The sequence below is a fragment of the Tupaia chinensis genome, unplaced genomic scaffold (assembly GCF_000334495.1).
Source record: "Tupaia chinensis unplaced genomic scaffold, TupChi_1.0 Scaffold000634_1, whole genome shotgun sequence".
Classification (NCBI taxonomy): Eukaryota; Metazoa; Chordata; class Mammalia; order Scandentia; family Tupaiidae; genus Tupaia; species Tupaia belangeri.
In genome coordinates this window covers 5593291-5608524 of record NW_006160154.1, presented here as the reverse complement: position 1 = coordinate 5608524, position 15234 = coordinate 5593291, and the positions used below count along the sequence as shown (strand labels likewise).

Sequence of the window (15234 nt, the reverse complement as noted above, 5' to 3'; positions counted from 1 at the left end):
ACCAGCCATGGATACCAGAGACAGTGTGGGAGGAGGGTGAGAGATGGCAGAGGATGAGAGATAGGGAATCAGGGATGGGGGGAAAAAAGCAAAATATACAGGGAACAAGAAATGGAAATTTATTTGTTGATGATGACACGTATGTTGATGTGCTTGATTGAGCCAATATACAGTGTATTCTGGATGTAAAATCTCATTTTGTATGCTATAATGATGTATAGTAAATGAATGTAAATAAATAAATTTAAATTTAGAAAAAACAATGGAGAAAGTGGGCAGCCTTGTCTTGTACCAGCTTTTAGGGGGAAAAAAAAAGCTGAAAGCTTTTCCCCATTCAGTATAATGTTAACTGTAAGTTTTTCATAGACAGCTTTTTATGTGTTGAGAAATGACCCTTCTATACCATTCTTACTGAGGGTCTTAATCATGAAAGGATGTTGTATTTTATCAGATGCTTTCTCTGCATCAATTGAAATGATCATATAGTTTTTATCTTTCTTTCTGTTAATATGATGTATTGCATTAGTGGTCTTGTGTATGTTGAACCACCCTTGCGTCCCTGGGATAAAGCCTACCTGGTCGTGATGAATAATCTTTGTTAAATGTTGTTGGATATGGTTTGTGAGTATCTTTCTGAGAATTTTGCATCATCAATGATATTGGTCTATAGTTTTCCTTTTTTGTCATGTCCTTATCTATTTTGGGGATGAAGATGATAGAGGCTTCATAAAATAAATTTGTAAGGTTTCCTTCCTTTTGAATCTTTAGAAATAATTTGAGTAAGATAGGGATTAACTCTTCCTTAAAAGTTTTGTAGAATTCAGAAGTGAAGCCATCTGGGCCTGGGCTTTCCTTTGTCAGGAGGTTATTTATTAATTATTCAATCTCCTGGCTTGTTATGAGTCTATTCAGGTTCTCTATGTCCTCCTGATTCAATCTTGGCAGATTATATGCATCCAGGAATTTGTCCATCTCCTCCAAGTTATCTTGTTTGTTGGCATGTAGTCACTCATAGTATCCTCTAATGATATTTTTTATTTCTAGTATGTCTGTTGTAATGTTGCCTGTTTCATTATGTATTTGATTTATCTGGTTTCTTTCTTTCTTCTTCTCTATCAGTCTAGTCAATGGTGTGTCAATCTTGTTAATCTTTTCAAAGAATCAGTTTTTGCTTTAATTTATTTTCTGTAGGGTTCATTTATTTTTTATTTCATTTATTTCTGCTTGAACCTTTATTATTTCTTTTCACCTGGCATTTTTAGGGTTCTTTGTTGTTGTTGTCTTTCCAATTCCCTGAGGCATGATGTTCGGTTATCTATTTGCCACCTTTCCATCTTTTTCTTATGTGCACTAATTGCTATGAACTTCTCTCTCATGACAGCTTTTGCCATGTCCCATACATTATGGAAACTCGTGTACTCATTATCTTTTGTTTCCATAGATTTTTTTGACTTCAGACTTAACTTCTTCAGTAACTAAGAAGTCATTCAGAAGTAGGTTGTTCATTTTCATGTGTTTGTGTATTTTCGAGGGTGTTTCCTGAAATTAATCTTGAGTTTAATTCCATCATGGACAGAGAAGATGCTGGATAGAGTTTCTATGCCTTTGAATATGTAAAGGCTTGATTTATGTCCTAACATGTGGTCAATCTTTGAAAAGGTTTCACACCTTTTCAAATGAGAAAAAAATGTATATTTTGTGGACACAGGGTGGAAAGTTCTATAAATATCTATCAAGCCCATTCAATTTATAGTATCATTTAGGTCCTGTATCTATTTATTTTTCTGCCTAGAAGATCTGTCTAAAGGAGATAATAGGGTGTTGAGATCTCCAACAATTACAGTGTTTCTTCCTATCTCTCCTTTTACCTCCAGCAGTCTTTCCTTCACATATTTAGATGCTCCTGAGTTGGGTGCATAGATATTTATAAGCATTATGGCTTCTTGCTGGATTACCCCATTTACTAATATATAGTGCCCTTCTTTGTCTCTTCTTACAGTCTTTGACTTGAAGCCTATTTTGTCTGAAATTAATATCACAACTCTAGCCCTTTTTTGATTTCCATTTACATGGAATACCTTTTTCCAGCCCTTCACTTTTAGTCTATGTGTATCTTTATCCATAAGGTGAGTTTCTTGTAGGCAACAGAGAGAGGGTTTCTGGTTTTTTTTTTTTTTTTTTCCCATTCGGCCAGTCTGTGTCTCTTAATTGGAGAATTTAATCCATTGACATTCAATGTTATTATCGATGTTTCCGGACTTGTCCCTATCATTAAGTGAGCCATTTTCTTGGTTGCTTTTTGTTCTCTTATAAATGTCCATCTGACTTTTTAGTTTTCCTGGTATAGCACTCCCTTCAGAACCTCTTGAAGAGTTGGTCTGGAGTTGGTAAATTCCTTCAGATTTTGTATATCTTAGAATGTTTTTATCTTTTTTCCCCATGTGAAAGTTAATCTTGCTAGGTATAGTATTCTTGGTTGAAATTGTTTCTCATTCAACACTTTGACTATATTTCCCCATTCTTTTCTTGCCTGCATGTTTCTGCCGAGAGGTCCAATGTTAGCCTGATGAGGTGACCTTTGTAAGTAACTTGACTTTTTTCTTTCTTTTTTTTTTTTTTTCTTGCCAATCTGGCTATGATGTGGCTTGGAGAGGATCTTCTTGGGTTGCTTCTATTCTGGGTTCTCTGTATTTCTTGGGTGTGGATATTTGAATGCCTTTCTAGGTTTGGAAAGTTTTCTTCCAGGATTATTTTCTTCCTCTTCTGGAATACCAATTATCTGGATGTTAGGACACTTGATGGTATCCAGTATTCCTCATATATTATCCTCATTTTTCTTGGTTGTTTTCTCAATCTTCTTGATACTTTTTTCTAGGTCAGATGTTTTGTCTTCTACATTCAAAATTCGATCTTCTACCTGGTCTAGTCTACTTTTAATACTTTCAAGGGAGGTTTTGATTTCCTGTATCACATTCTTCAACCCTAGAAGTTCCATCTGGTTCTTTTTTAAAGTGTCTATTTCTTCTTTCAAATCATGAAAGGACTTCCTCATCTCCTGGAGCTCCTTGTCTCTTTTCTCTTCCATCTCAGTTAGTTTGGTCACTACAAATATTCTGAATTCCTTATCTGACATGTCCACAATGTCCATTATATTGACATGGGTGATGTGGGCTTGATGATTTCCCTTGGAGGAGAGGCCTTTTGTTGGTTGCTCATATTTCTTGAGCCTCTACGATTGTTTCTAGTCATTCAGAAATCTATACATTACTTCCTAACTTATTCAAGATATCTCTGAGTGTTAAACGGTGCACAGGATTAGAAAATTGGTGATCTCTCTTCTTTTCTGCCTGTTACTCACAAGTACCATGCACTGTTGTCATTCCTGAGTGACCCAAAGACCTCCCTGTTTCTAAGGAGTGGTGAGCCTCCAACTGACCAAATAAGCTTCAGCTCAAGGGAAAAGAAAAAATCTCGTGGCATGCAATGTGCTCCACATGCTATTCAAAACATTGAGATTCTGAGGTCAGAATCTCAATGATTCTGAGAGTCCAAAGGCAAGTGGGAAAAGAGTGGAGGATGAGCGACAGGTCCTGGCATTAGGGCCTGTAGCAACAGGCAGCCTGGTGTCTGCCACTGCTGCTAGCTTGAACCAGTCTCCACATGGGGTGGGGAGGGGTACAAATTCGTCTTAAAGTTCCAAGAAACAAACCTGAAATCCAGAGATGAGCAGGGGTGGGAATGAACAACGGGTCCCAGCCGTTCTTTGTGTCTTTTTTTTTTTTTTTTTTTGAGAGGTTTTTGCTGTAGGACACGTGCACTCGCCAGATAGAGAGAGACAGAGAGAGACAGAAAGTGAGAAATCACCCCTCCAGGGGGGATGGCCATGCTGCAATCCCTTCTCCTCCATTCTCCTCTCGGGATCTTGGGCACGCACGCACACGCGCCCCGCGTGAGTTTTAAGCCACTGGGTCCGGGACTTGAATCGCAGTCAACTACATGGGAGCCCAGCGACATAGCCATTACACTAACTGCTGATCACTTTTGATTTTTTAATAGAGTTTACTTGGGGATCTATTACTTTTTATTTTTTAATAGAGTTTACTTGGGGATCTATTTTGTCTGATATTGGATAACAATTTCTGTTTTCTTTTCTTTTTCCTTTCTCTTCTTTCTGTTCCTTTCTTTTCGTTTTGAGTCCCAGGTGTTTAAAGTTATTTTATTCAACATTTTACTTTCAATTTATATATGTATTTATTGATGAAATGAGTTTCTTGTAAGGATCATATAAAGAGATCTTGATTTTTTTAATCTATTCAGCCAGTCTGTGTATTTCTATTGGACAGTTTAATTCATTCACATTTGATGTTATTATTGATATGTAAGAACTTACATTTGGCTGATTGCATCTTGGTTGTATTATTAATATATTTTCTAATTGCCCTTTTTTCTGTTATTATTTACCTTTGCTATTTTAATGTTTTTCATAGAGGTAAGAATTAAATAATTTCTCTTTTTTCACCATTTGTGTGTGTGTGTGTGTGTGTGTGTATGTGTATAATTGTATAATTGATCTATTGGTGAGTTTCTTTTAGAGAAGATTTGCTATAGGCTCTGTGCACTCACCAGAGACACAAAGAGAGATGGAAAAAGAGAAAGTGAGAAATTCTCCCCCCTTCCAGGGGGTATGGTCATACACAATCCCTTCTCCTCTTGGGATCTATGGTACACACACACACGCACACACACACACACTCAACATGAGTTTTAAGCTGCTGGGTCTGGAACTCAAGCTGCATTCACCCACATGGGAGTCCAGCACCTTAACGACTATGCCACCTGCTGGCCCCACACTGGTAAATTTTATACCTTTATATATTTTAATGGGGATATTTATCTTCCTTTTGTTTATACATGGGACTCCTTAATTATTTCTTAAAGAACCGGTCTAGTATTGTTGAATTCTTTCAGTTTTTGTTTGTCTGGGAATGGTTTTATTTTTCCTTCCATTTTGAAGGATAATTCCATTGGATATAGTATTCTTGGCTGAGTTTTTCTTTCAGAATTTTAAATATGTTGTCCCATTACCTCCTAACCTCTAAGGTTTTTGCTGAGAAGTTCAATGTCAGTCTGATGGATTAACCTTCCTATGTAAGCTGGTGCTTATTGCTAGACATTTTTAGTATTTTATTTTATTATTATTATTTTGCTATAGGACTTTTAGTATTTTATTTTATTATTACTATTATTATTTTGCTATAGGGTGCATGTGCTCACCAGAGAGACAGAAAGAGACAGACAGAAAGTGAGAAATTACCCCCCCTCCCCCCCATGCAGGAGGGTTGGCCATGCCACAGTCCTTTCTTCTCCACTTACCCCCCTCCCCCCCCATGCAGGAAGGTTGGCCATGCCACAGTCCCTTCTTCTCCACTCTCCTCTCAGATTCTTGGGCATGCACACACACGTGCCTGGCGTGAGTTTTAAGTTGCCGGGTCCAGGACTCAAACTGTGGTTGACTATGTGGGAGTACAACAAAATAATCATTACATCACCTGCTGATCCCAGTATTTTATTTTTATCTTCCCCCCCCATGCAGGAAGGTTGGCCATGCCACAGTCCCTTCTTCTCCACTCTCCTCTCAGATTCTTGGGCATGCACACACACGTGCCTGGCGTGAGTTTTAAGTTGCCGGGTCCAGGACTCAAACTGTGGTTGACTATGTGGGAGTACAACAAAATAATCATTACATCACCTGCTGATCCCAGTATTTTATTTTTATCTTTGACAGTACTGTGTCTTGGAAAAAGGATCTTTTTATGTGAAATCTAATTGGTGTCCTTTGAATTTTCTGGATCCGGATGCTTGTATCTCTCCCTAGACATTGGAAATTTTATGGTTACTATTTTGTCAGTAGGTTTTCTATGTTTTTTTCTAGGTTCTTCTTCTTCCAGAATACCAATTTATGTAGGTAATTGATCTCTTCACAGTGTCTCAGTTCCTGAAAGCTATATTTATTTTTATAATTTTTTTTACTGTCTAGGTTACTTCAGAGGTTGTCTTGAAGTTCAAATATTCTTTCTTTTTCATGATCTAACTTGTTGATGCTCTCTAGTGAATTTTTTAAATTTCCTGTTTTAATTCTTCATCTGTAGAATTTTTGTTTGATTTTTTAAAAAGTCTTTATCTCTTTGTTGAATTTCTCATTCACATCACTTATTATTTTACTAATCTCCTGTAATTGTATTCTCTTCTATCTTACTGAGTTATGTTATAATCAGTATTCTTTTTTTTTTTTTTTTTGGAGAAGCATGTGTGCTTGCCAGAAAGACACAGAGAGACATAGAGACAGGAAGCGAGAAATCACCCCCCCCAGGGGGATGACCACACTGCAATCCCTTTTCTTCCATTCTCCTCTCGGGATCTTAGGCACGTATGCACATGCACCTGGCATGAGTTTAAGCCACTGGGTCCGGGACTCGAACCGTGGTCAGCTACATGGGAGTTCAGCGACATAGCCATTATGCTAACTGCTGGTCCCAGTATTCTTAATTTCATATCTTTCATATCTGATATCTCTGTGATTTCCTTTGTAATTCCTTTAGAGGAGAGATGCTGCTTCTTCTTCTTCTTCTTCTTCTTCTTCTTCTTTAATGATTTTTCTTCTTCTTTTTTATGATTTTTTTTGTATCACTGCAGTGATACTTGGGCATTTGGTGGAGCACTCACTTCTTCCTGTAGCTACAGACAGTTCTTTGGGCTTTGGTTCTAATTAGGTTCAATAGTGAAATCTCTGTATATTCTCAGTCACCAGTAGTGGTCATAGAAACACCCAGGCCTATGTTTTCAGGCCCTGATGAAGCTATTGTTATGTACTGGTGTCCTGACTATAGAGACAGTATACTCACCTATAACAATGATAGAAGCTGTTCTGTGGAATGGTTTCTAGGGCTCCTAGTCCTTGTGTAAGTTTAGAGCAAGGGAGTAGTTACTATGTGGAGTTATCATCTGAGAATTGGTAAAATTCTCTGTCCTGAATGGCTTGCACACAAGAGAGGTGTAGATGCTGGTTGAGGAATTATGTCTCAGGATGCTTAGTTTGCTGATTGTGTGCCCTCTCTGGAGTTGGAGGAAGTGGCCCACCCTGGTACTTCCCTTTTTCAGCTACCATGGTTCCCCTGGTCTTAGTCAAAACTCAGGGGATGGGACTTTCCATTAGCTGTAGAGATCTGTCCAAATAGGAGGTAGTGGAGTAAGGTTGGAGGCAGTGTCCCTCCCTGATGCCTGCCTATCTCCACTATCCACCACAGTTGTGACTCCCCTACCTCTTACTCCAGTTCTTTATTTTTTGGAGAAGGTTTTGCTATAGAGCGCATGCATTCACCAGAAAAACAGAGAGATAGTGAGACAGGAAGCGAGAAATCACCCCCCAGGGGAGATGGCCATGCCGCAATCCCTTCTCCTCCTTTCTCCTCTAGGGATCTTGGGCATGCATCCACACGCACCCGGATTGAGTTTAAGCCACCAGGTTTGAGATTCGAACCGTGGTCAAGTACATGGGAGTCCAGCGACATAGCCATTGTGCCAACTGCTGGTCCTAACTCCAATTCTTTATGAATATAAACTCATAAAAGTTCTATGGGTGATCTTATTTTCCCCACTTCTTCATTTTATAGACTAAGAAACTGAAGCATAGAAGATTTGAGGAATTTACTTATGTCATGCAACTAGACTTAGATAGGACACAAGTCCAAAAGCCTATTTTCTTCATTATCATGCCACATTGACTCATGCAGGGATAAAATAGACTAGTGGAAAGCATTTTAAAAATCTATGTGTGTACATATTTGCATAATAAGTTACTAGACTATATCATTTGTTGAACAAGCTCTATTTATTACATCTTAAAAATATGTTTTTCTTTAGTAATAGAACAACCTCTTTTTAAAAACATCTAGAATTTTATACTGCTTGGAGCCACAGCCATTGAAGATCATCTTCAAGCTCATGTTCCGGAAACCATAGCAACTTTATTGAAAGCAAATATAAGAATTTGGATCTTGACAGGAGATAAAGAAGAAACCGCAATTAACATAGGTAATAGATATAAATAAAGTCTTAAAAAGATCTTATTGATCATGTATTCTAAATACATCCCAGTATCAAGAACATATGGCTGAGCTTTTCTCAAGTAATTGTTTTATGATTTTGCAAAAATGGGGCAATAGAACCTCATCAAAAAGAGAAATCTGAACAAACTAAGCAGACCAAGCTATTCTGTCTCCTTTTGAAATACAGAATGTGGGGTGGTAACACATATATGTTGGCCTCTTGTTACTTTTCTTCAAAACTTTGTTACTTTATGGCCTTTTTGTCCTACAATTTATATACCTATGTATTATATCTATTTATTCATAAATATTCGATTATCTATTAGAATATCTAGTTAGTCTTTTTACCTTCCAATTACAATGTCATTTCTTCCTGCTTTTATAGTATGTTTTAAATTTCACTGTTTGATTGCATCTTAGGGATGATAGGTACAGAAAAAGTTACAAATCAGCTACTAGCAGTGAGTGTGCGAATTTTGATTGTGAAAAGAAGTTGAAACTGCCATTCTCCCATGATCATCATGAAAGCCAACTCTGGTTAGATGAACATACACGATAAAGTATACACTGGCATCCTTTGACTGTTACCTTCACTCATTCATTTATTTTACATTCATCCATTTGATGAACGTTGGGTACTTACTATGTGCCAGCATCTTCTAAGAGCTGAGGATGAAAATTTGGAACTTATATCCAAGGGGAGAAGACAGAAAATAATAAGCTGCTCAATTTATATTATGACATTAGCATAAAAAGTGTTAAAAATAAAAACAAAGTAATACGTAGAGAAAGAGACAAAGGGGATCATTTCAGATAAAAGACTAAGGAAGGGACATTTATAGCAGAGGCCCAAATGAAAAGGAGTAGTAACATTGGGAAGAGTATTACAGGCTAAGAGAACAAACACAAAGGCCCTGGTATAGGGAGAAGCTTTTCATATTTAAGGAACCGTAGAAAGATCAGTATAGCTGGAGAATGAGGAGCAGGGTAAAAAAAAGACAACCCACCAGAAGGAATGCATGGCTTCCAAGACTTTATCAAGTCCTCCATGAACATTAGATATTGACAAATTTATTAAGGACTCACGTAAAAAGTCCACCTATGATGTACTCACTTGTTTAACGATCTGCTAAATTCTTGAGAACATATTACACATATGCTGTGATTTTTTTCTAGCTCTCCTATGTTTCTGGTTTAATGTGACCTGCTCTGTTTCAGAGTAACCATGAACGCAATGACCACAATAACTTAGTGTGTATCTGTGAAGCAGCTCAGCTGGCACAGCACCAGATAAATGAGGCTGACTGGTTGGGCCAGTCCTGTGGCCTGCTGGTTAAAGGAGCTGAATCTCACTTGACTGATTGAGTGGTCAGAAACCCGGTCCTGGAGACCTGAAAAACACACCAGGTACATGTGCGAGTATGCCCCCAAATCTGACAGTATGGACAAATGGAGGAGAGGCGATTATGGTGTGACCATGCCTCCTTGAGGAATGCTTTCTCCTTCCTCCTCTCCTTGTCTGTCTGTGGTGAGTGCATGCACCTTCTAGCAAACAAAAATCAGTAAGTAAATAGGTGACTGGTCTTGTACCACCATCTTTAATTACACTCAACCATCCTTACCAGTCCCATGCCTGGGGATTATTTGTTTTTACTGAGCCTTTGGTTGTCTCTAGCTCAGGACTAAAATCCAACCTAGACAAGACACAGCAGATGTTATTAGTAGGGGAATTTTTCTCCTTATAGAGATGATGTATATTTGCTATTAGAGGTCTACAATTCACTTGAATGACTCAAACTCAGAAAACTGGGTTTTTAGATAATTTTTATATTGAATTGCATCCATTCCCCCCACCCTCCAAAAAAGTTTAGTAACTGTAATAGATGTTGAAGAAGAAAGGAAACGAACTCTCTGATTTCTTAGGGCAGGGCCTGCAGACTCAAACATGTTGTTGATTGAAAATAAAGTTGATAAAGGTACATATTTGACGAATAAATAATTTTTTAAAAAAAATATTTATTTCATTTTATTTATTATTAGTAGTATTCAATTTGATGAGAGAGAGACAGAGAGACACAGAGAGACACAGAGAGACACAGAGAGAGGGAGAGTAAGAAAACAAGCCACCAGGTCTGGGACTAGAACCTCTGTTAGCCATGTGGGAGTCCAGTGCCTTAATTATCATGCTACCTGCCAGCCCCAAAAGAATAAATAAATTTTCAAAAAAAGCCAGAAAAATTTTATGATCAATCAAGATATCACATTAACAAAGTATTATATTCTGTTGTAGCATATAGAGTTATGGTACCAAAAATATTTATATTTTATATATAAAAATGATGTAATTTTTGCAGTTTGTAAGCTTATGTTGTTATTCATGCATTAACATTGTCTCCATTATATTTTATAAATATAAATATTTTTTAAGTGACTCGGGCATAGTGGCACAAATAGGAAGGACCCACTGGACTAGACTGAGGTCACAGGAGAGGCCTGAGATTGGTCCCAGTCCAACTTAAACAGGCGAGACATGGAGATACACACCTGCAGTCCTAGCTGACTGGAAGGCTGGGGCAGCAGGATTGTGATACTGTGAGATTTGACACCATGTCAAATCTCTCTTTCTCTCCTGTGCACACACTTCTGTTAAAAAAAATAAAGAGAAAAAGTCTATTAATTTAGGATTGCTAATGACATCCTGCCCCAGCTTTTTGAACAAGGGTCCCACATTTTAATTTTACCAAAAGGGAGGATGTATTGTAGATTTGTGGAGAGAGGAGGAAGTATAAAATATAGTCCAGAGAGTGGAAGGGTTAATGGGCTAGTAGACAACTGAAGAATTATGCATGTGTGCACATATGCACACACACACACACACACACACACACACACACACACACTATCTCCTTAGGATAAGCATTTATGCTCAGAAACAAAGATCGAATCCCTAAGAAGAGAGAGAATACTGTTAAACCTTGCTCAAATGTTCAGTCCTTTTATAAACAAATCACTACTTCTCTTTATTTCACACAGCATGGGTAGTTTCTTTCATTTATTCAATAGTTTTTGAATTCTCCTTTGGAAGAAAAGAAAGTGACCTATCTCAGTTTCTCAAAGACCTATTCTATTTGCTTTAAAATGAATGCTTACATAAAGGCTGACTTAAACTGTCAGGCAAGGGCTCATCTGTAATACTTCAGAGTTTTCTTCTTCTACTTACGTATGTAATTTTATATTTGGGCCCAGAAAAGGCTCTCTGCTTGACTAAACTTTAGTTAAGTTTCCTTAAGCCCTGTTTTTGACTCGGCCTTGATGTTGCTCCCTGACCTGTCTTTGGCCTACTTAGCCCAGTTTTAACAAGAATTCTTCCAAGTCAGTTTAGCCAGAGTCCCTCTACCCTTAATATCTGATCATCTTGGAGACCTCATCGAGTTCCTCATCACCCACTTGAGACCTTGGACTGCCTTCAGCAAGAATCTTGTTAGGTCAGTTAATAAGAATATCTCTACCATTCATGATTCCTCTTAGTATTTTCTATCCACTGGTCCCCTTACTCTGCTTCTTGTCTATAAATTTCCTCTTGTTCTTGTCATGTTTGGAACTGAACCTGATCTCTCTCCACTATTATGGTAGTCTTAAATAAAGTCTTCCTCACCATTTAACAACTATCAGAATGACTTTTTTTTTTCCTCTAGAATGATTTTTTTTCTTTAGTGGGCCCACTTAGGTTAATCTTATTTTTTCTTTTCTTTTCTTTCTTTTCTTTTCTTTCTTTTCCCTTCCCTTCCCTTCCCTTCCCTTCCCTTCCCTTCCCTTCCCTTCCCTTCCCTTCCTTTCTCTTTCCTTCTCTTTTTTTCTCATTTCTTTTCTTTTTTTCTCTCCCCCACCCCAGTTTAGTTTTGAAAATGAGAATGACTTAAAGAATTTAAAATGAGGTCCATCCTGGTGGCACAGTCACTAGCAAACTGAACTGCAGTGCTGGAAACCACATGGCTATCTGTGGGACTGGATCCCAGAATTTTCTGAAAACACTAATAGACATGTGCACAGGTTGAGGAGCCTTACAAGCTTGAGGGCTAGGGGAAGGGGATTGAGGCATGATGAAACCTGTTGAGAGTGCACATATACCCTCTATCATGAATAAAATAAATAAACGTTTAAAATAAAAATTTCAAGAAAAAATAGTTTCTGAGGTGTATATTCTTATTATAGAGTATCTTTATAAAAATTGCATAAATTTATTTCTAGGATTTTATACCTAGGACTTATACCTAAATTTATTCCTAATATTTTATTATTATACTGAGTATAACACTGTTGATATAGTAGTTTAATACAACACAATTTGCCTTCCCAAAGACTTGAAATTATTATAAAGTATGAACTTAAGTTAATGTCATAGAAACATAAGACAAACAAAAATCCATTGGGACCAGCAGATGGTGTAGCGGTTGTGTCACAGAACTCCCACATGGCTAACTGTGGTTTGAGTCCCAGACCTGGTAGGTTCAAATTCATGTCAGTCGTATGTGTATGCATTCTCAAGATCGTAGGAGGAGAATGGAGGAGAAGGGATTGTGGTGTGACCATCCCCCCTGAGGGGTCATTTCTCGGTTTCTATCTCTCTGTCTCTTCAGTGAGTACACATGCCCTGTAGCAAAAATCTCAAATAAATAAATGAATAAAAAATAACAATAAAATCCACAGAAATTTGGAAGTACTGGTTTAGACATTAGTCATACACACCGAAAAGGAAATGGAAAACAACCATTTTTACTTAACTTGTCTACTAAGATCAAAATGAACCAACATTTTAATTCTTGTTCTCACTACAACCTCTTACTCAGTTTTTTTGAGTTCACATTTCTTTATTTCATGCAAGAGAGACAGAGGAAGAAAAGATACAGAGTCCAAGAGAAACAAGCACCGTCAGCAATGTCTTATGCTATCATCCTCCTCTTGCCTTCCCACCCCACTAGGATTGTGGGCATGTGTTATCTTACACATGCCTGTACAGGCTACCCTGAGAACACCACCCTAGTCTTCTATGTCTTCTAGCATTTCAGAGTGGCATGCCATCATAGTGCCATCATGGCTGGGCCCCTTGCTCAGTTTTTGCAGTAAGCTCCTAGGCTTTGAAATAGTCATGAGGCAGAGAGTATGATAAAGAGAGACTATAAGCAGATCTTTTTTCTATCATTAAAGGCATTGATTCATTATATATGACAGCTTTCTTTCTCTCTTTCTAGCCTATTCCTGCAAACTGATAGAGAGTCAGACGCCTCGCATTTGTTTGAATGAAAATTCACTTGCGGTAAGGATCTTTAAAGATTATATTTAATCTGAATGCAGACCAATTGCTATTTGGGGATGGTCCTGCTACTTAAAATCTACCTAAGATTGCCTTGAGCTCTCACTCTAATCCATTGGGAAGTCTTACTTTTCCCCAAGAACCTGCAAATTCTATTGGTCTTGTGCTTTGTGATACCTGGTTTTGACTTATTTCTGTCATTGCTGTGTTTTGTGTTCCATTCCATAGGTTGGTGGTATTTTTCTTCACTCAATACTTTAAATATTTTATTCTATTTTCTTCTTGATTGCGTGGGTTTTGATGAAAAGTCTGTTAAAATTCTTTGATTTGTTTCTACATAGATAATGTAGTTGCTTTCCTTTGGCTTTTTTCAGGATTTCCTTTTGTCTTCAGTTCTCTGAGTTTCTAGGTCTAACTTGTTATTACGTGTTTTCCATTTGTTATCCCAGTTTTTGTTTTCCTGTTTTTCCCTTCCTGTTCCCCCTCGCCCCCCGCCCCATGATTGGAGAGTGGAGAAAGGACATTTATTTGAGCATATTTTCCAATTCTATTTTAATCCATCTGTTTACTTTTCACCAAATGTTTTGCATTATTATTCTAGTGATTGCTATAAAGCACATCCTAAAACGTTCATATTCTAATTAGAGTTAACATAATAACCCTTTACATAAATAAGTTTATAATAAGTTTATTTCCCATGTACTGCTGATCTTTCGTATATAGTGTTATACATAGTTTTTGTATATATTCATCAAAATATATTACAATCCTCACAAACCAATGATACTTTTTTATAAATTAATACAAATTTGAAAGAAATTAAGATAAAAAGTTACACATATGTGTACCAAAAGATTTGTACAAGATGTTGATAGCAGTTTTATTCATGATTTCTCCAAGATACAAGCTACCAAATGTCTATCAACAGAAAACAATCTGGTACATTTAAACAATGAAATACCACACAGCAATTAAAAGGAACTACTATTGTATATACAGCAACAGGGTGAATCTGTAAAATATTATGGTGAATTAAGTAAGCCAAATGAAAGTAGGTACTGATGATTTGATTTATATAAAGTTCAAGAACAAGCAAGATGACTCAAGAAAGACAGAAATTAGAGCAGTGGTTGTCTCTGGGTGCAGATGACTCATAAAGAGGCACAAAGGATCCTTCTAAAGTCCTGTAAATACCCTATATATTAATCTGGATGATTATCTAGTAGCAGGTGTATGCGTGCATGTGCTCATGTGTGTGTGTGTGTGTGTGTGTGTGTGTAGATCACTTTTCTGACTGCGTTAGCGAGGACTTCCAGTACTATATTGAAAAGGAGTGGAGAAAGTGGGCATGCTTGTTTTGTACCTGTTTTTAGTGGGAAAGCTTTCAGCTTTTCTCCATTCAGGATGATGTTCGCAATGGGTTTTTCATAGATAGCTTTTATTGTGTTGAGAAATGACCCTTGTATGCCAATTTTGCTGTCTTGATCATAAAGGGATGTTGTATCTTATCAAATGCTTTTTCTGCATGAATCGATATGACCATATGTTTTTTGTCTTTTTTCCTGTTAATATGGTGTATCACATTTATGGTTTTGTGTATGTTGAACCAACCTTGCATTCCTGGAATAAAGCCTACCTGATCATGATGTATAATCTTTTTTGTAAGTTGTTGGATACAGTTTGCTGGTATCTTGTTGAGAATCTTTGCGTCTATATTCATCAGAGATATTGGTCTATAGTTTTCCTTCCTTGTGCTGTCCTTATCTGTTTTGAGGATAAGGGTGATAGAGGCTTCATAGAATGAATTAGGGAGAGATT

At 37.3% G+C, this 15234-nt stretch overlaps 1 protein-coding gene across 1 annotated transcript in view; it reads left to right on the top strand.

Annotated features, from left to right (window-relative positions):
* LOC102498413 (phospholipid-transporting ATPase IB-like) overlaps positions 1-15234 on the top strand; it is a 211413-nt gene that overhangs the window by 115570 nt on the left and 80609 nt on the right. Inside the window, 2 exon segments of the mRNA XM_014592016.2 lie at positions 7953-8091; positions 13355-13419. Of these exon segments, the coding sequence (XP_014447502.1) occupies positions 7953-8091; positions 13355-13419 (204 nt within the window).